The following is a 26153-nucleotide window of genomic DNA, read 5'->3' on the forward strand; positions in this document are numbered from 1 at the left end:
CAGCGTACAGTGTGACACACACACACGTGCACTCTTTCCAGCGTACAGTGTGACACACACACACACGTGCACTCTTTCCAGCGTACAGTGTGACACACACACACGTGCACTCTTTCCAGCATACAGTGTGACACACACACACGTGCACTCTTTCCAGCGTACAGTGTGACACACACACACGTGCACTCTTTCCAGCGTACAGTGTGACACACACACACACACGTGCACTCTTTCCAGCGTACAGTGTGTCACACACACACGTGCACTCTTTCCAGCATACAGTGTGACACACACACACGTGCACTCTTTCCAGCAGACAGTGTGACACACGTGCACTCTTTCCAGCGTACAGTGTGACACACGTGCACTCTTTCCAGCGTACAGTGTGACACACGTGCACTCTTTCCAGCGTACAGTGTGACACACGTGCACTCTTTCTATCGTACAGTGTGACACACACACACGTGCACTCTTTCTCGCGTACAGTGTGACACACACACACGTGCACTCTTTCCAGTGTACAGTGTGACACACACACACGTGCACTGTTTCCAGCGTACAGTGTGACACACACACACGTGCAATCTTTCCAGCGTACAGTGTGACACACACACACACACGTGCACTCTTTCCAGCGTACAGTGTGTCACACACACACGTGCACTCTTTCCAGCATACAGTGTGACACACACACACGTGCACTCTTTCCAGCATACAGTGTGACACACGTGCACTCTTTCCAGCGTACAGTGTGACACACGTGCACTCTTTCCAGCGTACAGTGTGACACACGTGCACTCTTTCCAGCGTACAGTGTGACACACGTGCACTCTTTCTATCGTACAGTGTGACACACACACACGTGCACTCTTTCTCGCGTACAGTGTGACACACACACACGTGCACTCTTTCCAGCGTACAGTGTGACACACACACACGTGCACTGTTTCCAGCGTACAGTGTGACACACACACACGTGCAATCTTTCCAGCGTACAGTGTGACACACACACGTGCACTCTTTCCAGCGTAGAGTGTGACACACACACACGTGCACTCTTTCCAGCGTACAGTGTGACACACACACACACGTGCACTCTTTCCAGCGTACAGTGTGACACACACACACGTGCACTCTTTCCAGCATACAGTGTGACACACACACACGTGCACTCTTTCCAGCGTACAGTGTGACACACACACACGTGCACTCTTTCCAGCGTACAGTGTGACACACACACACACACGTGCACTCTTTCCAGCGTACAGTGTGTCACACACACACGTGCACTCTTTCCAGCATACAGTGTGACACACGTGCACTCTTTCCAGCGTACAGTGTGACACACACACACGTGCACTCTTTCCAGCATACAGTGTGACACACGTGCACTCTTTCCAGCGTACAGTGTGACACACATGCACTCTTTCCAGCGTACAGTGTGACACACATGCACTCTATCCAGCGTACAGTGTGACACACATGCACTCTTTCCAGCGTACAGTGTGACACACGTGCACTCTTTCCAGCGTACAGTGTGACACACGTGCACTCTTTCTAGCGTACAGTGTGATACACACACACGTGCACTCTTTCCCGCGTACAGTGTGACACACACACGTGCACTCTTTCCAGCGTACAGTGTGACACACACACACGTGCACTGTATCCAGCGTACAATGTGACACACACACATGTGCACTCTTTCCAGCGTACAGTGTGTCACACACACACGTGCACTCTTTCCAGCGTACAGTGTGACACACACACGTGCACTTTCAGCGTACAGTGTGACACACACACACGTGCACTCTTTCCAGCGTACAGTGTGACACACACACACGTGCACTCTTTCCAGCATACAGTGTGACACACACACACACATGCACTCATTCCAGCGTACAGTGTGACACACACACACGTGCACTCTTTCCAGCGTACAGTGTGTCACACACACACGTGCACTCTTTCCAGCGTACAGTGTGTCACGCACACACGTGCACTCTTTCCAGCGTACAGTGTGTCACACACACACGTGCACTCTTTCCAGCGTACAGTGTGACACACACACGTGCACTCTTTTCCAGCGTACAGTGTGACACACACACACGTGCACTCTTTCCAGCGTACAGTGTGTCACACACACACGTGCACTCTTTCCAGCGTACAGTGTGTCACACACACACGTGCACTCTTTCCAGCGTACAGTGTGACACACACACACGTGCACTTTCGAGCGTACAGTGTGACACACACACACATGCACTCTTTCCAGCGTACAGTGTGACACACGTGCACACTTTCGAGCGTACAGTGTGACACACGTGCACTCTTTCTAGCGTACAGTGTGACACACACACACGTGCACTCTTTCCCGCGTACAGTGTGACACACACACACGTGCACTCTTTCCACCGTACAGTGTGACACACACACACGTGCACTGTTTCCAGCGTACAGTGTGACACACACACACGTGCACTCTTTCCAGCGTACAGTGTGTCACACACACACGTGCACTCTTTCCAGCGTACAGTGTGACACACACACACGTGCACTTTCCAGCGTACAGTGTGACACACACACACGTGTACTCTTTCCAGCGTACAGTGTGACACATACACACACATGTGCACTCTTTACAGCGAACAGTGTGACACACACACACGTGCACTCTTTCCAGCGTAGTGTGACACACACACACGTGCACTCTTTCCAGCGTACAGTGTGACATACACACACGTGCACTCTTTCCAGCATACAGTGTGACATACACACACGTGCACTCTTTCCAGCATACAGTGTGACACACACACACGTGCACTCTTTCCAACGTACAGTGTGACACACACACACGTGCACTCTTTCCAGCGTACAGTGTGACACACACGCACGTGCACTCTTTCCAGCATACAGTGTGACACACACACACGTGCACTCTTTCCAGCATACAGTGTGACACACACACACGTGCACTCTTTCCAGCGTACAGTGTGACACACACACACGTGCACTCTTTCCAGCGTACAGTGTGACACACACACACGTGCACTCTTTCCAGCGTACAGTGTGACACACACACACACGTGCAATCTTTCCAGCATACAGTGTGACACACACACACGTGCACTCTTTCCAGCGTACAGTGTGACACACACACACGTGCACTCTTTCCAGCGTACAGTGTGAGACACACACACACGTGCAATCTTTCCAGCATACAGTGTGACACACACACACGTGCACTCTTTCCAGCGTACAGTGTGACACACACACACACACGTGCACTCTTTCCAGCGTACAGTGTGACACACACACACGTGCACTCTTTCCAGCATACAGTGTGACACACACACACACACACGTGCACTCTTTCCAGCGTACAGTGTGACACACACACACACACGTGCACTCTTTCCAGCGTACAGTGTGACACACACACACGTGCACTCTTTCCAGCGTACAGTGTGACACACACACACACGTGCACTCTTTCCAGCGTACAGTGTGACACACACACACGTGCACTCTTTCCAGCATACAGTGTGACACACACACACGTGCACTCTTTCCAGCGTACAGTGTGACACACACACACGTGCACTCTTTCCAGCGTACAGTGTGACACACACACACACACGTGCACTCTTTCCAGCGTACAGTGTGTCACACACACACGTGCACTCTTTCCAGCATACAGTGTGACACACACACACGTGCACTCTTTCCAGCATACAGTGTGACACACGTGCACTCTTTCCAGCGTACAGTGTGACACACGTGCACTCTTTCCAGCGTACAGTGTGACACACGTGCACTCTTTCCAGCGTACAGTGTGACACACGTGCACTCTTTCTATCGTACAGTGTGACACACACACACGTGCACTCTTTCTCGCGTACAGTGTGACACACACACACGTGCACTCTTTCCAGCGTACAGTGTGACACACACACACGTGCACTGTTTCCAGCGTACAGTGTGACACACACACACGTGCAATCTTTCCAGCGTACAGTGTGACACACACACGTGCACTCTTTCCAGCGTAGAGTGTGACACACACACACGTGCACTCTTTCCAGCGTACAGTGTGACACACACACACACGTGCACTCTTTCCAGCATACAGTGTGACACACACACACGTGCACTCTTTCCAGCATACAGTGAGACACACACACACGTGCACTCTTTCCAGCGTACAGTGTGACACACACACACGTGCACTCTTTCCAGCGTACAGTGTGACACACACACACACTCGTGCACTCTTTCCAGCGTACAGTGTGTCACACACACACGTGCACTCTTTCCAGCATACAGTGTGACACACGTGCACTCTTTCCAGCGTACAGTGTGACACACACACACGTGCACTCTTTCCAGCATACAGTGTGACACACGTGCACTCTTTCCAGCGTACAGTGTGACACACATGCACTCTATCCAGCGTACAGTGTGACACACATGCACTCTTTCCAGCGTACAGTGTGACACACGTGCACTCTTTCCAGCGTACAGTGTGACACACGTGCACTCTTTCTAGCGTACAGTGTGATACACACACACGTGCACTCTTTCCCGCGTACAGTGTGACACACACACGTGCACTCTTTCCAGCGTACAGTGTGACACACACACACGTGCACTGTATCCAGCGTACAGTGTGACACACACACACGTGCACTCTTTCCAGCGTACAGTGTGTCACACACACACGTGCACTCTTTCCAGCGTACAGTGTGACACACACACACGTGCACTTTCGAGCGTACAGTGTGACACACACACACGTGCACTCTTTCCAGCGTACAGTGTGACACACACACACGTGCACTCTTTCCAGCATACAGTGTGACACACACACACACATGCACTCATTCCAGCGTACAGTGTGACACACACACACGTGCACTCTTTCCAGCGTACAGTGTGTCACACACACACGTGCACTCTTTCCAGCGTACAGTGTGTCACACACACACGTGCACTCTTTCCAGCGTACAGTGTGTCACACACACACGTGCACTCTTTCCAGCGTACAGTGTGACACACACACGTGCACTCTTTTCCAGCGTACAGTGTGACACACACACACGTGCACTCTTTCCAGCGTACAGTGTGTCACACACACACGTGCACTCTTTCCAGCGTACAGTGTGTCACACACACACGTGCACTCTTTCCAGCGTACAGTGTGACACACACACACGTGCACTTTCGAGCGTACAGTGTGACACACACACACATGCACTCTTTCCAGCGTACAGTGTGACACACGTGCACACTTTCGAGCGTACAGTGTGACACACGTGCACTCTTTCTAGCGTACAGTGTGACACACACACACGTGCACTCTTTCCCGCGTACAGTGTGACACACACACACGTGCACTCTTTCCAGCGTACAGTGTGACACACACACACGTGCACTGTTTCCAGCGTAGAGTGTGACACACACACACGTGCACTCTTTCCAGCGTACAGTGTGTCACACACACACGTGCACTCTTTCCAGCGTACAGTGTGACACACACACACGTGCACTTTCCAGCGTAGTGTGACACACACACACGTGCACTCTTTCCAGCGTACAGTGTGACATACACACACGTGCACTCTTTCCAGCATACAGTGTGACATACACACACGTGCACTCTTTCCAGCATACAGTGTGACACACACACACACACACAGACACACACGTGCACTCTTTCCAGCGTACAGTGTGACACACACAGACGTGCACTCTTTCCAGCGTAGTATGACACACACACACGTGCACTCTTTCCAGCGTACAGTGTGACACACACACACGTGCACTCTTTCCAGCGTACAGTGTGTCACACACACACGTGCACTCTTTCCAGCGTACAGTGTGTCACACACACACGTGCACTCTTTCCAGCGTACAGTGTGACACACACACACACACACAAACATGCACTCTTTCCATTGTACAGTGTGACACACACATGCACACACGTGCACTCTTTCCAGCATAGTGTGACACACACCCACAGACAAACACACACACACACGTGCACTCTTTCCAGCGTACAGTGTGTCACACACACACGTGCACTCTTTCCAGCGTACAGTGTGACACACACACACGTGCACTCTTTCCAGCGTACAGTGTGTCACACACACACGTGCACTCTTTCCAGCGTACAGTGTGACACACACACGTGCACTCTTTCCAGCGTACAGTGTGTCACACACACACACGTGCACTCTTTCCAGCGTACAGTGTGACACACACACACGTGCACTCTTTCCAGCACACAGTGTGTCACACACACACGTGCACTCTTTCCAGCGTACAGTGTGTCACACACACACATGCACTCTTTCCAGCGTACAGTGTGACACACACACACACACAAACATGCACTCTTTCCATTGTACAGTGTGACACACACATGCACACACGTGCACTCTTTCCAGCGTACAGTGTGACACACACCCACAGACAAACACACACACACACGTGCACTCTTTCCAGCGTACAGTGTGACACACACAAACATGCACTCTTTCCAGCATACAGTGCGACACACACACACACACACATGCACTCTTTCCAGCGTACAGTGTGACACACACACACGTGCACTCTTTCCAGCGTACAGTGTGTCACACACACACGTGCACTCTTTCCAGCGTACAGTGTGTCACACACACACGTGCACTCTTTCCAGCGTACAGTGTGTCACACACACACGTGCACTCTTTCCAGCGTACAGTGTGTCACACACACACGTGCACTCTTTCCAGCGTACAGTGTGTCACACACACACGTGCACTCTTTCCAGCGTACAGTGTGTCACACACACACGTGCACTCTTTCCAGCGTACAGTGTGACACGCACACACGTGCACTCTTTCCAGCGTACAGTGTGTCACGCACACACGTGCACTCTTTCCAGCGTACAGTGTGTCACGCACACACGTGCACTCTTTCCAGCGTACAGTGTGTCACGCACACACGTGCACTCTTTCCAGCGTACAGTGTGACACACACACACGTGCACTCTTTCCAGCGTACAGTGTGTCACGCACACACGTGCACTCTTTCCAGCGTACAGTGTGACACACACACACGTGCACTCTTTCCAGCGTACAGTGTGTCACACACACACGTGCACTCTTTCCAGCGTACAGTGTGACACACACACACGTGCACTCTTTCCAGCGTACAGTGTGTCACACACACACGTGCACTCTTTCCAGCGTACAGTGTGTCACACACACACGTGCACTCTTTCCAGCGTACAGTGTGTCACACACACACGTGCACTCTTTCCAGCGTACAGTGTGTCACACACACACGTGCACTCTTTCCAGCGTACAGTGTGTCACACACACACGTGCACTCTTTCCAGCGTACAGTGTGACACACACACACACACACACACACAAACATGTACTCTTTCCATTGTACAGTGTGACACACACATGCACACACGTGCACTCTTTCCAGCATAGTGTGACACACACCCACAGACAAACACACACACACACGTGCACTCTTTCCAGCGTACAGTGTGTCACACACACACGTGCACTCTTTCCAGCATACAGTGTGACACACACACACGTGCACTCTTTCCAGCGTACAGTGTGACACACACACACGTGCACTCTTTCCAGCGTACAGTGTGTCACACACACACGTGCACTCTTTCCAGCGTACAGTGTGACACACACACACGTGCACTCTTTCCAGCGTACAGTGTGTCACACACACACGTGCACTCTTTCCAGCGTACAGTGTGACACACACACATGTGCACTCTTTCCAGCGTACAGTGTGTCACACACACACGTGCACTCTTTCCAGCGTACAGTGTGTCACACACACACGTGCACTCTTTCCAGCGTACAGTGTGTCACACACACACGTGCACTCTTTCCAGCGTACAGTGTGACACACACACACACACACACACAAACATGTACTCTTTCCATTGTACAGTGTGACACACACATGCACACACGTGCACTCTTTCCAGCATAGTGTGACACACACCCACAGACAAACACACACACACACACGTGCACTCTTTCCAGCGTACAGTGTGTCACACACACACGTGCACTCTTTCCAGCATACAGTGTGACACACACACACGTGCACTCTTTCCAGCGTACAGTGTGTCACACACACACGTGCACTCTTTCCAGCATACAGTGTGACACACACACACGTGCACTCTTTCCAGCGTACAGTGTGTCACACACACACGTGCACTCTTTCCAGTGTACAGTGTGTCACACACACACGTGCACTCTTTCCAGCGTACAGTGTGTCACACACACACGTGCACTCTTTCCAGCGTACAGTGTGACACACACACACACACACACACAAACATGCACTCTTTCCATTGTACAGTGTGACACACACATGCACACACGTGCACTCTTTCCAGCATAGTGTGACACACACCCACAGACAAACACACACACACACGTGCAATATTTCCAGCGTACAGTGTGACACATACCCACGTGCACTCTTTCCGGTGTACAGTGTCACACACACACACACGCGCACTCTTTCCGGTGTACAGCATGACACACGCACACACGCGCACTCTTACCGGTGTACAGTGTGACACACACACGTGCACTCTTACCAGCGTACAGTGTGACACACACACACGTGCACTCTTTCCAGCGTACAGTGTGACACACACATGCACGCTTTCCGGCGTACAATCTGACACACACACGTGCACTCTTTCCAGCGTACAGTGTGACACACACACACAAACACACACACACGTGCACTCTTTCCAGCGTACAGTGTGACACACACACACAAACACACACACACATGCACTCTTTCCATTGTACAGTGTGACACACACATGCACACACGTGCACTCTTTCCAGCATAGTGTGACACACACCCACAGACAAACACACACACACACGTGCCATATTTCCAGCGTACAGTGTGACACATACCCACAAGCACTCTTTCCGGTGTACAGTGTCACACACACACACACGCGCACTCTTTCCGGTGTACAGTGTGACACGTGCACTCTTACCAGCGTACAGTGTGACACACACACACACACTCTTTCTGGTGTACTCCTCCATTTTGGCACTGGGGGCCAAAAAGACTAGTCAAGCAACAGCCTGACATAGTCATCCTCACAAAATCATATCTTACAGATAATGTCCCAGACACCACCATCACCATCCCTGGGTATGTCCTGTTCCACCAACAGGACAGGCCCAGCAGAGGTGGTGGCACAGTGGTATACAGTCAGGAGGGAGTTGCCCTGGGAGTCCTCAACATCGACTCTGGGCCTCATGAAGTCTCTTGGCATCAGGTCAAACATGGACAAGGAAACCTCCTGCTGATTACCACGTACCGCCCACCCTCAGCTGATGAATCAGTGCTCCTCCATGTTGAACACCACTTGGAAGAAGCACTGAGGGTGGCAAGGGTGCAGAATGTACTCTGGGTGGGGGACTTAATGTCCATCACCAAGAGTGGCTCAGTAGCACCATTACTGACCGAGCTGGCCGAGTCCTAAATGACATAGTTGCTAGACTGGGTCTGCAGCAGGTGGTGAGGGAACCAACAAGAGGGACAAACATACTTGGCCTCATCCTCACCAACCTGCCTGTCGCAGATGCATCTGTCCTTGACAATAATGGTAGGAGTGACCACCACACAGTCATTGTGGAGACTAAGTCCTGCCTTCACATTGAGGATATCCTCCATCGTGTTGTGGGGCACTAACACCGTGCTAAATGAGATAGATTTTAAACAGATCTAGCAACTCAAAACTGGACATCCATGAGGCGCTGTGGGCCATCAGCAGCAGCAGAATTGCACTCGAACACAATCTGTAACCTCATGGCCCGGCATATCCCCCACTCTACCATTACCATCAAGCCAGGGGATCAACCCTGGTTCAATGAAGAGTGCAGGAGGGCATGCCAGAAGCAGCACCAGGCACACCTAAAAATGAGGTGTCAACCTGGTGAAGCTATAACACAGGACTACTTGCCTGCCAAACAGCATAAGCAGCAAGTGATAGACAGCGCTAAGCGATCCCACAACCAACGGATCAGATCTAAGCTCTGCAGTCCTGCCACATCCAGTTATGAATGGTGATGGACAATTAAACAACTCACTGGAGGAGGCTCCACAAATATCCCCATCCTTAATGATGGAGGAGCCCAGCACATCAGTGCAAAAGATAATTTGCAACAATCTTCAGCCAGGAGTGCCGAGTGGATGATCCATCTCAGCCTCCTCCGGAGGTCTCCAGCATCACCGATGCCAGTCTTCAGCCATTCGATTCATTCCATGTGATATCAGGAAATGGCTGGAAAAATTCAGCAGATCTGACAGCATCTGTGGAGAGGAAGACAGAGTTAACATTTCGAGTCCGTAAGACTCTTCATCAGAACTAAAGAGAAATAGAAATGTGGTGAAATATAAGCTGGTTTAAGGGGGTTGGGACAGGTGGAGCTGGATAGAAGGCCAGTGATAGGTGGAGGCAAAGGAGAGATTGCCAAAGATGTCATAAACAAAAGGTTGAGTGGGTGTTGACGGTGGTGATACTGGCTAAAGGATGTGCTAATGGTGACATTAAGGGTAGAAAGCAGGACGAGCGAGTTACAGATAACCCTTGTGGGGGTGGGGTAGGGGGAAGGGATCGAAATAGGCTAATTTTAAAACTTATTTCCATCCATTGTTTTATCTCCACCTTTTAGCCCATTTTGATCCCTTCCCCCCACCCCACTCCCACTAGGGCTATCTGTACCTTGCTCGTCCTGCTTTCTACCCTTAATGTCCCCATTAGCACCTCCTTTAGATAATATCACCACTGTCAACACCCACTCAACCTTTCGTCTATGACATCTTTGGCAATCTCTCCTTTGCCTCCACCTATCACTGGCCCTCTATCCGGCTTCATCTGTCCAGCCCCCCCTTAACCAGTTTATATTTCACCACATTTCTATTTCTCTTTAGTTCTGATGAAGAGTCATATGGACTCGAAACATTAACTCTGTCTTCCTCTCCACAGATGCTGTCAGACCTGCTGAGTTTTTCCAGCAATTTTTGTTTCTGCTTAACAAGTTGCCTGTCTGTCACGTTGAAGGTTTCCTGAAAGTCCAGATATAAATCTGCTGCACAGCCTTGATCAATCTTCACTGTTAATTCACTCAATCAATGAATCAAGACTGACAGACATGATTTGCCTTTAACTAATTTGTGCTGACTGTCCTTGATTAACCCATGACTTTCCAAATGAAAGTTTATTTTGTCCCTGATAATGGATTTCAATATTTCCCCACCACAGATGTTAGGCTGACCGGCCTGTAGTTTTCTGGTTTATCTGTCTCACCTTATTGAATAGTGGTATAACATTAGCAACCCTCCAAGCCCTCTGGCACTATTCCTGTATCCAAGGAGCACTGAAAGATTGTGGCCAATGCCTTGGCTATTTCCACCCATGTTTCTTTCAGTCACTTAGGAAGCATTCCATCTGGACCAGGTCATGTACCAACTTTCAGTAATGATAATCTTGTTAGTACATCTTCTCAATCTATTACTATGCAGTCCATAAAATCCCAGTTCTCCTTTAATGTAGCCTCCACATCATCCGCTTCCTTTGTGAAGACAAATACAAAGTACGCCTTCAATAATCTCCTTCTGTGTCACTATGACGTTATCCTACACACAATATCTGAAACTGTCAGAGTGAGGGTAGTAATGTGGTAACCACAAGGAGAATAATAAGCACTGGATGACTCACACTAATATTTACAATTCTAAAAAGGGATTGAAGGTTTATTCAATATTATTTAGTCATTAACTTGAATTAAAATTAGTCCACATTCTATATACTATTCTTAGAATTGTTTATATACAGATGTTGCCGATAATTAAAGTATCACTACGTATTAATATGTTTCACTCATAGACAAGTTGCTGCAAATACTGTAGGAAACATCAAATTCAGCGTTTAACAAATAGATCAGTTTCAGCCCCAAAATCTACCCTAGCACAGAAATTCCAGTCACAGCTTAATCTAAGTGCCCAGTGTTTAAAAGGTACCTTTGCAGTTCACTGCCATAAATTACAGATTTTACTCTTACCCAATTCTGCACTTGAGTTCACATTAACAGAGCAATTTTAGCACAGGGCCCATATAAGCTTATGCAAATACTAAGAAAGGGTTGAGGCTAGATCTGTCTCCAGGCAGCAGGGTACCCAAGCACATTCACTGCTGCACTGCAGACTTCAACAGAGCAATCAGCCTTTTAAAATAAGGCAACAAATATCTGCCTCTTTCAGGACCAGGAGCATTCAGGATAACCCAGGGGCAGAAGGGTTAGTAAGGCAGCAGATTTGTGGTGCTGCACTTTGCCAGAGCCATACTTACCCTTCCTTTGTGAAGTGTGCACTTCACAGAGGCCATTTTTACAAGGAATCCAAATCTTCTTCAGAGGATTCTGAGTGAGTTCCAGAGGCGAGTTTGCCATGTTATTCCTCGTTCCTTTGTCTTTCTGCAAATTTAAGTCCACATGACCATCCCTGCACAGTTTGTCAATTCTTTGTCTTGCTCTCTAGGCTGCAGCTCTTTCCTGTTTGCAGCTATACCGTGAACACCAGGTCATTAAACTGAGTGTGTCACGTGAAACCAGACTGCCAGCTACCATAAGTATCCTAATTCATGGTCACTCCAATTGTCAGGACAAAGAGGTAAAGCTAAATTCTATGTCAACAAGCTCAGGCTAACATTTCATAGCACGAGTTTAAATAAATAAAGCCTATTGCAAAACATTAACCTATCCTTTCTATTGGCCGCTGACTGATCTGCTACGTATTTACAAAATGACTGTTTGAGGTTTTTGTATTTTATTCTCTCTGCTTATTCAAGTATTGGTCAAATCAGCTTTGAAACATTCTGCACTTCTGCTCAGGGTATGGTTATTTTAAAAAAAGTTACAGATTAAATTACATGTTTACATGGAACCTGTCAGAATTTGTTCTAGTTTTTCCAGAACTATTTCTTTGCAGCTTTTCTTACACACAATCCCTGGGTACTTTCTGTAATACTATCTAGTTGTTGTTCTTCATGTACATGGTACAAGCAGATAAGCTTTTCTCAGCGTTGCATCATTTTGGGTTCATTCCACGTTGTGGATCACATGTAGAAATCATGGGAAGTGGCTGTTCAAGTCAGAGCAGCCAATCACCAGCAGTGCTACAACACTAAGCACCCAATCAGCTTCCTCTTCCTGACAAGAGAAAACATGCTGCAGAATAACAGTTGTTGCTGAAAACAGACTGTGCTACCAACAATCACCAAAATGTAAAACCCTGCGCAAGAATCTCAAAGCTGGACCAGTCCAGTCAACAGCAATTCTCAGGCATCAGAAAAACCCTCAGAGCAGCACAAACCTGGCATTTATATTGTGTTTCCGGTGTAAACAACATGCCAAGGTGATTCACAAATAGACAATGATGAAAACATAGCAAGCCAAGAAGGAAGATATCTGGAAGCTAAATGGATTTATTGCTTTTATTTTAAAGGTGAGGACATAGGTCCTCTAGGGAAAGAGCAGGGCCAATTAGGGAGTATAGAGGTAATCTGTGTGTGGACCCGGAAGACGTGGGTACAGTCCTCAATGAATACTTTGCGTCGGTCTTCACAATGGAAAAGGACGACGCAGGTATAGACATCAGGGTGGAGGACTGTGAAATATTAGAGGAAATTAACAGAGAGAGAGAGAGGAGGTACTAGCAGGTTTAGCGGCCTTAAAAGTGGATAAATCTGCAGGCCCAGATGAGATGTATCCCAAGCTGTTGAGGGAGGCAAGGGAAGAGATATCAGGCAATAACTTTCAAATCCTCTCTGGCCACAGGTGAGGTGCCAGAGGACTGGAGGACTGCTAACGTTGTCCCATTATTAAAAAAGGGAGGAAGGGATAGACCAGGAAATTACAGGCCAGTCAGTCTAACCTCGGTGGTGGGGAAGTTACTAGAAAGGATTCTGAGGGACAGAATATATCTACACTTGGAGAGACACGGATTAATCAGAGATAGTCAGGATGGATTTGTTAAGGGATGGTCGTGTTTGATAAATTTGATCGTATTTTTTGAGGAGGTAACCAGGAGTGTTGATGAGGTTAATGCATTTGATGTGGGCTACATGGACTTTAGCAAGGCTTTTGATAAGGTGCCTCATGGCAGACTGGTCAAGAAAGTAAGAGCCCATGGGATCCAAGGCAAAGTGGCACATTGGATCCAAAACTGGCTGAGAGGCAGGAAGCAGAGGGCGATGGTAGAGGGATGTTTCAGTGACTGGAAGTCTGTTTCCAGTGGGGTTCTGCAGGGCTCAGTGCTGAGGCCCTTGCTGTTTGTGGTGTATATAAATGATTTGGACTTAAATGTAGGGGGTATGATCAAGAAGTTCTCAGATGACACAAAAATTGTTAGAGTGGTAAATAGTGAGGAGGATAGCTGTAAACTGCAGGAGGATATCAATGGACTGGTCAGGTGGGCAGAGCAGTGGCAAATGGAATTCAACCCGGAAAAGTGTGAGGTAATGCACTTGGGGAGGACTAACAAGGCAAAGGATTACACTATGAATGGTAGGACCCTGGGAAGTACTGAAGGTCAGAGGGACCTTGGTGTGCATATCCACAGATCCCTGAAGGTAGCAGGGCAGGTAGATAAGGTGGTCACGAAGGCATATGGGATACTTGCCTTTATTAACCAAGGCATAGAATACAAGAGCAGGGAGGTTATGCTAGAACTATATAAAACACTGGTTAGGCCACAACTGGAGTACTGTGTGCAGTTCTGGTCACCCCACTATAGGAAGGATGTGATTGCAATGGAGAGGGTGCAGAGGAGATTTACCAGGATGTTGCTTCAAACTCTTTTAAAAAGTACCTGCATCTGCACCTAAAGTGCTGTAAGCTGCAGGGCTATGGGCCGGGTGCAGGAAGGTGGGATTAGAAAGGGCACCTGGGCGTCCTTGGGCTGGCATGGACAAGATGGGCTGAATGGCCTCCTTCTGTGCTGTAATTTTCTATGGTTCTATGGTTGCCTGGGCTGGAGGGTCTGAGCTATGAGGAAAGATTGGATAGGCTGAGATTGTTTTCCTTGGAGCAGCGAAGGTTGAGAGGGGACCTGATAGAGGTGTATAAGATTATGAGGGGCATAGATAGGGCGGATAGGAAGGCACTTTTTCCATTAGTTGAGGGGTCAATAACGAGGGGGCATAGATTTAAGGTAGAAGGCTAAGAGGGGAGTTGAGGAGAAATGTTTTCACCCAGAGGGTGGTGGAGTCTGGAACTCACTGTCTGAAAGGGTGGTTGAATCAGAAACTCTCGTAACATTTAAGAAGTATTTAGATATTCACTTGATTTGGCATAGCCTCCAGGGATATGGGCCAAACGCTGGAAAATAGGAGTAGTCTAGTCAGACCTTTGTTGACTGGCGTGGACACAATGGGCCGAATGGCCTCCTGTGCAGTAAACGTCTTCAAGTCTATGAGAGGTGAAGAGGCAAAAATGTCATTGAAGGCACTCTCTGAGAGTAGGACTGAGGAACATGTGACCAAAGTTAGAATGAAAAAAGGAACAAAGCACCGGATGCTGAAGTGAAATTATTGGCACATTTGGAAGGGTGAGTAAGACTAGCAAAGAACGAAGATTATGGGGATGGCAAGCTCCTGGCAGGCTTCCTGAATTAGTGTATTGGGGATGGAAATCCAGGGGAGGGGTATGAGGATGGGGTAATGGATGGGAAGGACCAGGATGCTTGTAGCAGAATTTGTGGAGAATAAGCAGGCAGCAAGGAGAACATCAGAAATAATTGAGTCTTCAGGCAATGAAAACATATGTAAATGTTGAGGTGAGGTAAATGGTGGAGTTGAACAGGGCTGTGACAGACAGTATAATGGAGGTGGAAATACAATGTAAGGTTTATATCTAAGAACCACAAGCAGCCAGAGTGTGAAAACTGGTCAGTCTCTTCCCCCACCACCCCAACATAAGTTTCCTTAACAATAACCTGCATTTATATAGCACTTTTAACATAGTAAAATGCCCGAAAGAAACAAGAAAGTTATCAAACAAAATTTGACACTGATCTCTCCCCACTTAAAGCCTCTTTCTGGAGCCTGGTTTAATGGGTTCAAATCGCCCCCTTCCATTACACTGCAACCTCCACCCCCCACCCCAAAACTAACTTGATCTTTATTTCTTGTTCTTCAAGTCTTCACAGTAACTACTGGTAGGTGATTGAACCATTGGGGCATTGTAACCAAACTCACTGCCTTACCACTTTATGATTATATATACTCACTCGGGCAGAAGTGACTAAACAGCAAAGAGGAGGCTCCCACTGATTTTTCACCTCCCTAGCCCAAGGGGACAGGGTCAATTGGCTGCTGTGCAGCATAAAAGCCGGAACAGACCTATTGAGAAACTGGCCTGGTTCTGTAAATTCTATCTAATTTGGAACCATTGAACCATCGAAAAATTACGGCACAGAAAAAGGCCATTCAGCCCATCGTGTCTGCATCAGCTGAAAAATCTAGCCGTCCATTCCTATCCCGCCTTCCAGCACCAGGTCCATGGCCTTTCAGGTAACAGCATTTCACGTGCAGATCCTAATTCATCCTAAGGGGAAATTTCTCCTAAGGAGTCTGATTGAGATGGTTACCACATTTACTTATGTAAAAGCCAAGTCTCTATGACTAAATTTTTAGCCAAAAAGTAGAGGGTTGACTTTTACATGAGTAATATTTTCGAGGGTTGAAATCCACCCTCTCCCATCATCTCCATGGAGACATATTAATTTGTGTAAACTAAATTGATCAAATTCATCAAAAACAAAAGCCACATATACAAATTTATGCAATTTCATTCAGTTCTTTTCATGACCAGTTGTCTTCACTAACACTGTATTCTTTCCGACTGTGCCCACCATTCAACTGGCTGGCATGTCAAAATTCCTGGGAATCTCATCCATATTCCCAATACAGGCCAATCTGGTTCTGCTCTATTTTCAATGTTTGATTATAAGCTGCTGAAATGCGCTAAGCCCTTCATCAAGTTCTGCTGGGAGACGGTGTGAAAGTTGATCTTCTGTCACAGTACAAAATGGTTTCTCTTCAGAAACCTGGTGCCTGGTACAGGCCTGGCTTTGAAACCTGCAATGCTGAATATTTTTGCTTGTTTCATGGTGAGAATTTGGATAGATCCACGAGAAACTGAGAACATTCCGGTGACTTCATTGACATAGTTTGCAATTTCATTTTCCAGTTTTTGGCCACATGCCAGGCTTTGCTCTGTTCACACATTTATTCTTAGGCATCTGCCTAAGCAGCGTAGACAGCATCCTCCCTTCTCTAACATTTGTCTTCGATATCTTGAAATCTTTAGCTACTGCACAATTATTTGTCTGTTCTGCAACCTCAACGATTTTAAATTTGAACTGGGCTGCGTATGTACCATTCCTTCCTAATACCATGTTACCATATTAGAGGGCAGGATTGGCAGGAACACAGTGCATACCAGTGAGGTGGGTAACCTTGACTTCACGAGCTAATGTGCGCAGACATGAGGAGCTGAACAGCCACCTTCAATGGTGAGCTATTCTATCAGTCTATCAAACAGTAGGTTTGCACCAGGGCAAGTCTGACTTCAGCGATGAGTGGGGTTGTTAAGTACAAAGATTTTAGCTAATGTTAGCCAAAAGTCAGGGGATGACTTTTACACAAGGTTGACCACTGCTCGAGGATAAACAATAATTCAGCACCGAGCAGGAATCAAGCCGGTACTTTTCCTGCTATGGCTAGCTAGGCTCTCACACCTCGCAGCAGTTACTGGTTTGAACTTCAGTCTGCTGTAACCATTCACACTTCCTCCGGATCCATCTTTTGTTTTTTTGACTTATCCCATTACAACTCCCTTTCCCTTGCACCACCATCCCTTTGTCATTGAATCACTCGTGCCCTCCATCGCAACGCAAACCTTTTTTGTTCTTTTGCTGTACCCTTTTCCCTGATTCTGTTCTTCCTTAAAAGCTGTGAAATCTCCAATATCTCTAGGTTCTGAAAGCTCACTGACCTGAAACATTAACTCTGTTTCTCTCTCTATAGATGCTGCCTGACCAGCTGAGGATTTCCAGCATTTTCTGGTTGGAATCTTATGGAGGCAATGGGGGCCTCAGACACCATCTGGAGAGCCAGCAAAACCCCCAGCCATGTGTCGCCTCTCTTCAGGAAGGCTCACTGCATCCTGTGCCACTCAGGTACTTAGCAGACCAACAGAGGGCCTCCCCCCAGGATCAAGGACCCCAGGGATAGACGTCCATCCAAGACTTGCCAGCCAATCAGAGGTCAGCAGCTCTATTGAATGGCAGCATCACTGGAGAGACGGCAGTTGCCCACATCCCGTGAATGAATAATAATAAAAAAAGAACCAAGTCACTGGTAAACAAAGAAGACTCAGTTACCCTCTAGTTTCAGCAACACCAGGAAACCTGCACAGAGTCAGTAATAAACCAGCAGAGGCACAGTGAGAAATTCCCCCCAAAACACACAGAAATCGCCTGCACCCACAACACACCCAGAACACGAATATACAGACAGACATACAAATTAGGAGCAGGAGGCCACTCAGCCCCTCAAGCCTGATCCGCCATTCATACAATCATGGCTGATTTGATTGTAACCTCAACTAGAGGGTAACCCCACATTCCCACCTACCGCCAATAACCTTTCACCTCCTTGTTAATCAAGAATCTATCTAGCTCTGCCTTAAAAATATTCAAAGACTCTGCTTCCACCGCCTTTTGAGGAAGAGAGTTCCAAAGATACTCAACCCTCTGAGAGAAAACATTTCTCCTCATCTCTGTCTTAAATGGGCAACCCCTTATTTTTAAACAGTGACCCCCTAGTTCTAGATTCTCCCACAAGGGGAAACATCCTCTCCACACCCACCCTGTCGACACCCCTCAGGATCTTATAGTTTCAATCAAGTCCCCTCTTACTCTTCTAAACTCCAGGGGATACAAGCCTAACCTGTCCAGCCTTTCCTCATAAGACAACCCACCCATTCCAGGTATTAGTCCAATAAACCTTTTCTGAACTGCTTCCAATGCATTTACATCCTTTCTTAAATAAGGAGACCAACACTGTACAGAATCTCCAGCTGTGGTCTCACCAATGCCCTGTATAACTGAAGCATAACCTCCTTACTTTTATATTCAATTCCCTTCACAATGAATGATAACATTCCATTAGCTTTCCCAATTACTTGCTGCACCTTCATATGAAACTTTTGTGGTTCATGTGCTAGGAGGCCCAGATCCCTCTGCATCTCAGAGCGCTGCCATCTCTCACTGTTTAGATAACAAGCTTTTTTTATTATTCTTCCTGCCAAAATGGACAATTTCACATTTTCCCACATTATACTCCATTTGCCAGATCTTTACCCACTCACTTAACGTATTTATACCCTTTGTAGCCTCCTTATGTCCTCTTCACAACTTACTTACCTACCTATTTTTATGTCATCAGCAAATTTAGCAACCATACCTTCAGTCCCTTCATCCAAGTTATTTATATAAATTGTAAACAGTTGAGGTCCCAGCACTGATCCCTGTGGCACGTCACTTGTTACATCCTGCCAACCAGGAAAGGACCCGTTTATGCCTACTCTCTGTGTCCTGTTAGCTAGTCAATCTTCTATCCATGCCAATATTTTCTCCCTATACCATGAGCTTTTATTTCTGTAATAACCTTTGATGTGGCATCTATCAAATGCCTTCTGGAAATCCAAGTACTGTACATCCACCAGTTCCCCTTTATCCACAGCACATGTGACTCCTTCAAAGCACTCCAATAAATCGGTTAAACGTGATTTCCCTTTCACTAAACCATGTTGACTCTGCCTGATTACCTTGAATTTTTCCAAGTGCCCTGTTATAACGTTGTTAATAACAGCTTCTAACGTTTTCCCTCTGACAGATGTTAAGCTAACTGGCCTGTAGTTTCCTGCTTTCTCTCTCCCTTCCTTTTTGAATAAAGGAGTTACATTCACTAATTTCAAGTCTAGTGGACCTTCCCCGGATCTAGGGAATTTTGGCAAATTAAACCAATGCATCAACTATCTCACTAGCCACTCCTTTTAAGACCCCAGGATGAAGCCCATCAGAACCCCGGGACTTATCAGCCCACAGCTCCAACAATTCGCTCAGTACCACTTCCCTGCTGATTGTAATTTTCTTGAATTTCTCCTCCCCTTCCATTTCCAGATTTACCTCTATTTCTGGGATGTTACTTTATCCTCTATTGTGGAGACCGATGCAAAATACCTGTACAATTCATCTGCCATTATTCATTATTAATTCCCCAGTTTCGCTTTCATCCTAGGGTCTTAAAAGAAGTGGCCAGAGGGATACTTCATGCGTTGGTTTTAATTTACCAAATTACCCTAGATTCAAGGAAGGTCCATCAGATTGGAAAATAGCTAATTTAACTCGTTAACTCTTTTCTTTTTTAAACATCTATAGAAACTCTTACTGTCTTTATATTTCTAGCTGGCTTTCTCTCGTACTCTAATTTCTCCTTCCTTATTAATCTTATTGTCATTCTTTGATTTTTTTTAATATTGTGTCCAATCTTCTGACCTGCCACCCATCTTTGCATAATTATATGCTTTCTCTTTAGGTTTGATACTATCCTTAACTTTTTAGTTAATCACAGATGGTGGATCCTCCCCTTAGAATTTTTCTTTCCTGTAGAAACGTATCTATTCTGTGTATTCTGAAATATCCCTTTTTAATATCTGCCACTGCACCTCCATTGACCTATCCCTTAACCTCATTTGCCAGTTCACATTAGCCAGCTCTGCTTTCATACCCTCAGAATTGCCAAAATGCTAGTCTTAAACCCACTCTTCTCTCCCTTAAACTGAATGTAAAATTCAATTATGGTTAGCTCTAGAAGGTGCTGTTCTAGGAAACTATCCCGAAAACACGATGGGCTGAATTTTGACGTCGGTGAGCAGGGGGCGGGGCCCGCTCGCCAAGGCGCAAAATGATGCAGGATGTCGTCGGGGGAAACCCCTGATGTCATCCCGCCCCATTTAAATTTTCAGGAAGACGGGGTGCAGCGCGATCAGCTGTCCGCCCACCACCCTGTCAATGGCCAACTGAGGCCATTGAAAGGATAATTAAAACAATTAACGGACCTGCCCGTCCAACCTTAAGGTTGGCGGGTCGGCCAGGAGCCCTAGGGGGCTTCTGAAAAAACATGAAGCCTCATCCAGCGGCGGGATGAGATTTCATGCAGGGCAGCACTTAGCCTCAGGGAGATGTGCGCTTTATCGTGCGCATGCGTGAAAGAGCACATTCTCGCATTTGGGGAATTCCCCCTCCCCCACCTGCACAGGGAGCGCATAGCGCTTCCCACTGGACGTCACGCTGGGCGGGCCTTAATTGGCCCACCCACGTAAAATGGCGGCGGGGCCCACTTCTCCAGCGGGAATCGTCTCCCTGCCCGCCGGAGATTGGGTCGGGCCCACCCACCCGACAGGGAGAAAATTCTGCCCTTTGAACTCTTCATCCACGCTACCTTTGTCCATCTGATTTTACCAGTCTATGTGTAGATTAAAATCCCCCATAATTATCACGTACCTTTCTGACATTTCTTCCTTTGTACCCCGTCCAACCATCTGGTTACTGTTAGGAGGCCTGTACACCTCTCCCACAAGTGACTTCTCGCCTTTATCATTTCTCATTTCCACCCAAACCATTTCTACCTCCTGGTTTCCTGAACTTAAGTCATCTGTCTCTAATGTGCTAATACCATCATTAATTAACAGAGCCGCCACTCCACCTTTTCCTAAATGTCATGTACCCTTCAATATTCCGGTCCCAATCTATGTCATCCTGCAGCCATGTCTCTGCAATGGCTATCAGATTGTACTTATTTATTTCTGTTAGCGCTCTTAGCGCTGGTTTGTTTCGAATGCTATGTGTATTCAGATACACAGCCTTTAGTTTTGTTCTTTTATTAATTTTGTAACCTCTAGCCTTATCTGCTGATTTATTCTTGGAGTTGTACTCTCTGTCCCTTCCTGTCACTGTTTGTTTATCATTCCCCATATTAATACCTTTCTTTCTTGCCTTGTCTCTACTCTTTGATTTACCACATCTTCCCAAATTTAATCTCTTGCCCCCACTATTTAGTTTAAAACCAACTCTACTTACCTAGTTGTGTGTCTCACTAGAACACTGGTCCCAGCACATTTCAGGTCCCAACTGTACAGCCCCCACTTTCCCCAGTAGTGGTACCAGTGCCCCATGAACCAGAACCCACTTCTCCCACATCAGTCTGTGAGCCACATGTTCATCTCTCGAATTTTATTTATTAATCCCAATTTGCACAGAGATCAAGTAATAATCCAGAGATTATTACCTTTGAGGTTCTGCCTTTTAATTTGGTGCCCAGCTCCCCATACCCTCTATGCAGAACCTCTTTCCTAGTTCTACCTATCTCGTTGGTACCTAAATGGACCATGATGACTGGACCCTCCCCCTCCCACTGTAATTTCCTCTCCAGCTGCAATATCCCAAATCCTGGCATCGGGCAGGCAACGCAGTCTTCTGGATTCTCGCTCTCGGTTGCAGAGATCAGTATCTATCCCCCTGACTATACTGTCCCCCACCACCATTATGTTCCTTTTAACTGCCCCCAGTTGAATGGCTTCCTATACCATACTGCAGCCCCCGCTCTTGTTCTACAAGCTGCAAGAACCTTGAACTTGTTAGTCAGCTGCAAGGGCTGAGGCCCCTCCGCTCCCACCTTCTCGATCCCCTTACCCGCCTGTCTCACAGTCATAAGCTCCTGTCCCTGACCACTGACCAAGTCAGATGACATTAACCTAAGGAGTGTGACTGCCTTCTAGAACAAAGTTTCCAGGTAACTTTCCCTCTCCTTGATGAGTCACAATGTCTGCAGCTCAGCCTCCAACTCATTAACTCTGAGCTGAAGCTCCTTGAGCTGCAGACACTTACTGCAGGTGTGGTTGCCATGGATTGCAGTGGCATCCAGGAGCTCCCACATGCTGCAGCCCTGACACATCACCCTGTCCTGCTATATTTATTGTGTTAATTAATTACATTTATTTTTCTTAATTAATTTATAGTTCCCCTCTTCACCGAACTCCCAGCTTGACACTCTGTGCAGACCAAGCAGCACGAGGGAGCCCCTGTTTTATACTTTCAGAAAAACAAATAAGTCAAGTTTGGAAAACCAGTTTAAGTTAGTGACCTAATTAACTAGCTGCAGCTGCTCTCAGAGAGCTGGATATTCCTGTTTAAGGCTTGAACAAACTTAACCTCTCTTAATTTAAAGAGTAATTTTTAGCTGATTGCTAAATTGAAGAAAAAATTAGACTTGAGAGAAATTGATCCTTAAAATTCCCTCACTCACCAGTAATCAGAAACTCCCCCAAAAACCCAATGCAGTAAAGATTCACGAGAATCAAGGATGAGGAACTTTAATTTCGACGATAGATTGGAAAAGTTGGGACTGTTTTACAACCAGGGTGGGAGGAGTGCACTGTCTGTCTCTATTCCACTACTTCACAGATCACAAAATATAGTTAAATGATTTCTCCAGCTAGCTATATGGTCTTGGAAGTTTATTATTGTCAAATAGAAAGGCAAAGTTTATTAACCTACAGTATGAAATATGAAAGTATAATAATTATTCTAAATACCCTAGCTCTCTCTCTCTCTCTCTCACACACACACCAAAATAAAATAGAGGAATTCTGCCAAAAGGTTAAAAGTCAGTGGTTCAAGGGAAAAGGACAGACGGTGGAGTCCTTGAAAAGGTGTCCGGGTTGTACACTTGGTCTCAGTGCTGGTCTGTGAAACAATCGATGTCTCTTTCACTACTTTTCAGGTGGACTTTGCAGAAAACTTGCTGTCAGTCGATTTCAGAACATAGGGCGACTTCAGAGCAACTTCCATTCACTCTCTGCTTTGGGACTGGGTCTGGAGCTTCAGGAGCTGCTGTCCTCTTTACTCAAGCAGTTGGTCCTTCTTGTTTTCTCCCCAAAGTAAAACCAGCCAATCAGCTTCTAAACACAGATTTCCAGGCAGGGTTTTTTCCCCAAAGCCATAAACCACCATGTGACCCTTTTGTAAACAGTCCGCTGGGGCCAAGAGGTTTCCAGTTTCTCTAAAACTGCTGAATGACCTTTTCCTGTGAAATGCTGTCTTTTCCAGGAACAGCAGCAACCAGAGTCCTCGCATTAACCTTTTAATGGACAGTGTCTTTTAAAAACACACATTCTTCCAGAATGTTCTTCCTCCTTGAAGATGAACCATTTTCTATGATTAAAGCGTTTACGAAACCTTGGATAAGGCCAAGAGGAGATTTGAGAGAGGTATTGAAAATCATGAGGGATATGGACAGGGTAAATAGGGAGAAACTGTTCCCATTGTAGAAAGATCAAGGACAGGTGCACAGTGATTTAAGGCGTATGGCAAAAGAAGCAATGGCACCGTGAGGAAAAATGGTTTATCATAGCGAGTAGATTAGGATCTGGAACGCACTGTCTGAGAGTGTGGTGGAGACAGGGTCAATCGAGTGGTTAGGATCTGGAATGCACTGTCTGAGAATGTGATGGAGACAGGGTCAATCGAGTGGTTAGGATCTGGAATGCACTGTCTGAGAGTGTGGGGGAGACAGGGTCAATCGAGTGGTTAGGATCTGGAATGCACTGTCTGAGAGTGTGGTGGAGACAGGGTCAATCGAGTGGTTAGGATCTGGAATGCACTGTCTGAGAGTGTGGGGGAGACAGGGTCAATCGAGTGGTTAGGGTCTGGAATGCACTCTGAGAGTGTGGGGGAGACAGGGTCAATCGAGTGGTTAGGATCTGGAATGCACTGTCTGAGAGTGTGGTGGAGACAGGGTCAATCAAGTGATTACGATCTGGGATGCACTGTCTGAGAGTGTGGTGGAGACAGGGTCAATCGAGGGGTTAGGATCTGGAATGCACTGTCTGAGAGTGTGCGGGAGACAGGGTCAATCGAGTGGTTAGGATCTGGAATGCGCTGTCTGAGAGTGTGGTGGAGGCAGGTTCAATCGAGTGGTTAGGATCTGGAATGCGCTGTCTGAGAGTGTGGTGGAGACAGGGTCAATCGAGTGGTTAGGATCTGGAATGCACTGTCTGAGAGTGTGGGGGAGACAGGGTCAATCGAGTGGTTAGGGTCTGGAATGCACTGTTTGAGAGTGTGGTGGAGACAGGGTCAATCGAGTGTTTAGGATCTGGAATGCACTGTCTGAGAGTGTGGGGGAGACAGGGTCAATCGAGTGGTTAGGGTCTGGAATGCACTGTCTGAGAGTATGGGGGAGACAGGGTCAATCGAGTGGTTAGGATCTGGAATGCACTGTCTGAGAGTATGGGGGAGACAGGGTCAATCGAGTGGTTAGGGTCTGGAACGCACTGTCTGAGAGTGTGGGGGAGACAGGGTCAATTGAGTGGTTAGGATCTGGAACGCACTGCCTGAGAGTGTGGGGGAGACAGGGTCAATCGAGTGGTTAGGATCTGGAACGCACTGCCTGAGAGTGTGGGGGAGACAGGGTCAATCGAGTGGTTAGGATCTGGAATGCACTGTCTGAGAGTGTGGTGGAGACAGGGTCAATCGAGTGGTTAGGATCTGGAATGCACTGTCTGAGAGTGTGGGGGAGACAGGGTCAATCGAGTGGTTAGGGTCTGGAATGCACTCTGAGAGTGTGGGGGAGACAGGGTCAATCGAGTGGTTAGGATCTGGAATGCACTGTCTGAGAGTGTGGTGGAGACAGGGTCAATCAAGTGATTACGATCTGGGATGCACTGTCTGAGAGTGTGGTGGAGACAGGGTCAATCGAGGGGTTAGGATCTGGAATGCACTGTCTGAGAGTGTGCGGGAGACAGGGTCAATCGAGTGGTTAGGATCTGGAATGCGCTGTCTGAGAGTGTGGTGGAGACAGGGTCAATCGAGTGGTTAGGATCTGGAATGCGCTGTCTGAGAGTGTGGTGGAGACAGGGTCAATCGAGTGGTTAGGATCTGGAATGCGC

The 26153-nt window shown here is 47.2% G+C and overlaps 1 protein-coding gene across 7 annotated transcripts in view; it reads right to left on the minus strand.

Annotated features, from left to right (window-relative positions):
- LOC144681467 (6-phosphofructo-2-kinase/fructose-2,6-bisphosphatase 4-like) overlaps positions 1-26153 on the minus strand; it is a 196611-nt gene that overhangs the window by 115159 nt on the left and 55299 nt on the right. For 2 of the 7 annotated variants that reach the window (XM_078543065.1, XM_078543064.1), the window contains exon 1: positions 12431-12782. The exons of 2 other annotated variants lie outside the window; for them this stretch is intronic. In XM_078543065.1, coding sequence (XP_078399191.1) covers positions 12431-12530 — 100 coding nt within the window. In that variant the 5' untranslated portion in view covers positions 12531-12782. Of the gene's footprint in view, positions 1-12430; positions 12794-26153 lie in introns of those variants that run through there. 3 more of the 7 variants (XR_013576785.1, XM_078543063.1, XM_078543062.1) reach the window with 3 other exon arrangements.

The sequence above is a fragment of the Cetorhinus maximus genome, chromosome 6 (genome assembly GCF_964194155.1).
Source record: "Cetorhinus maximus chromosome 6, sCetMax3.hap1.1, whole genome shotgun sequence".
Lineage (NCBI taxonomy): Eukaryota > Metazoa > Chordata > Chondrichthyes > Lamniformes > Cetorhinidae > Cetorhinus > Cetorhinus maximus.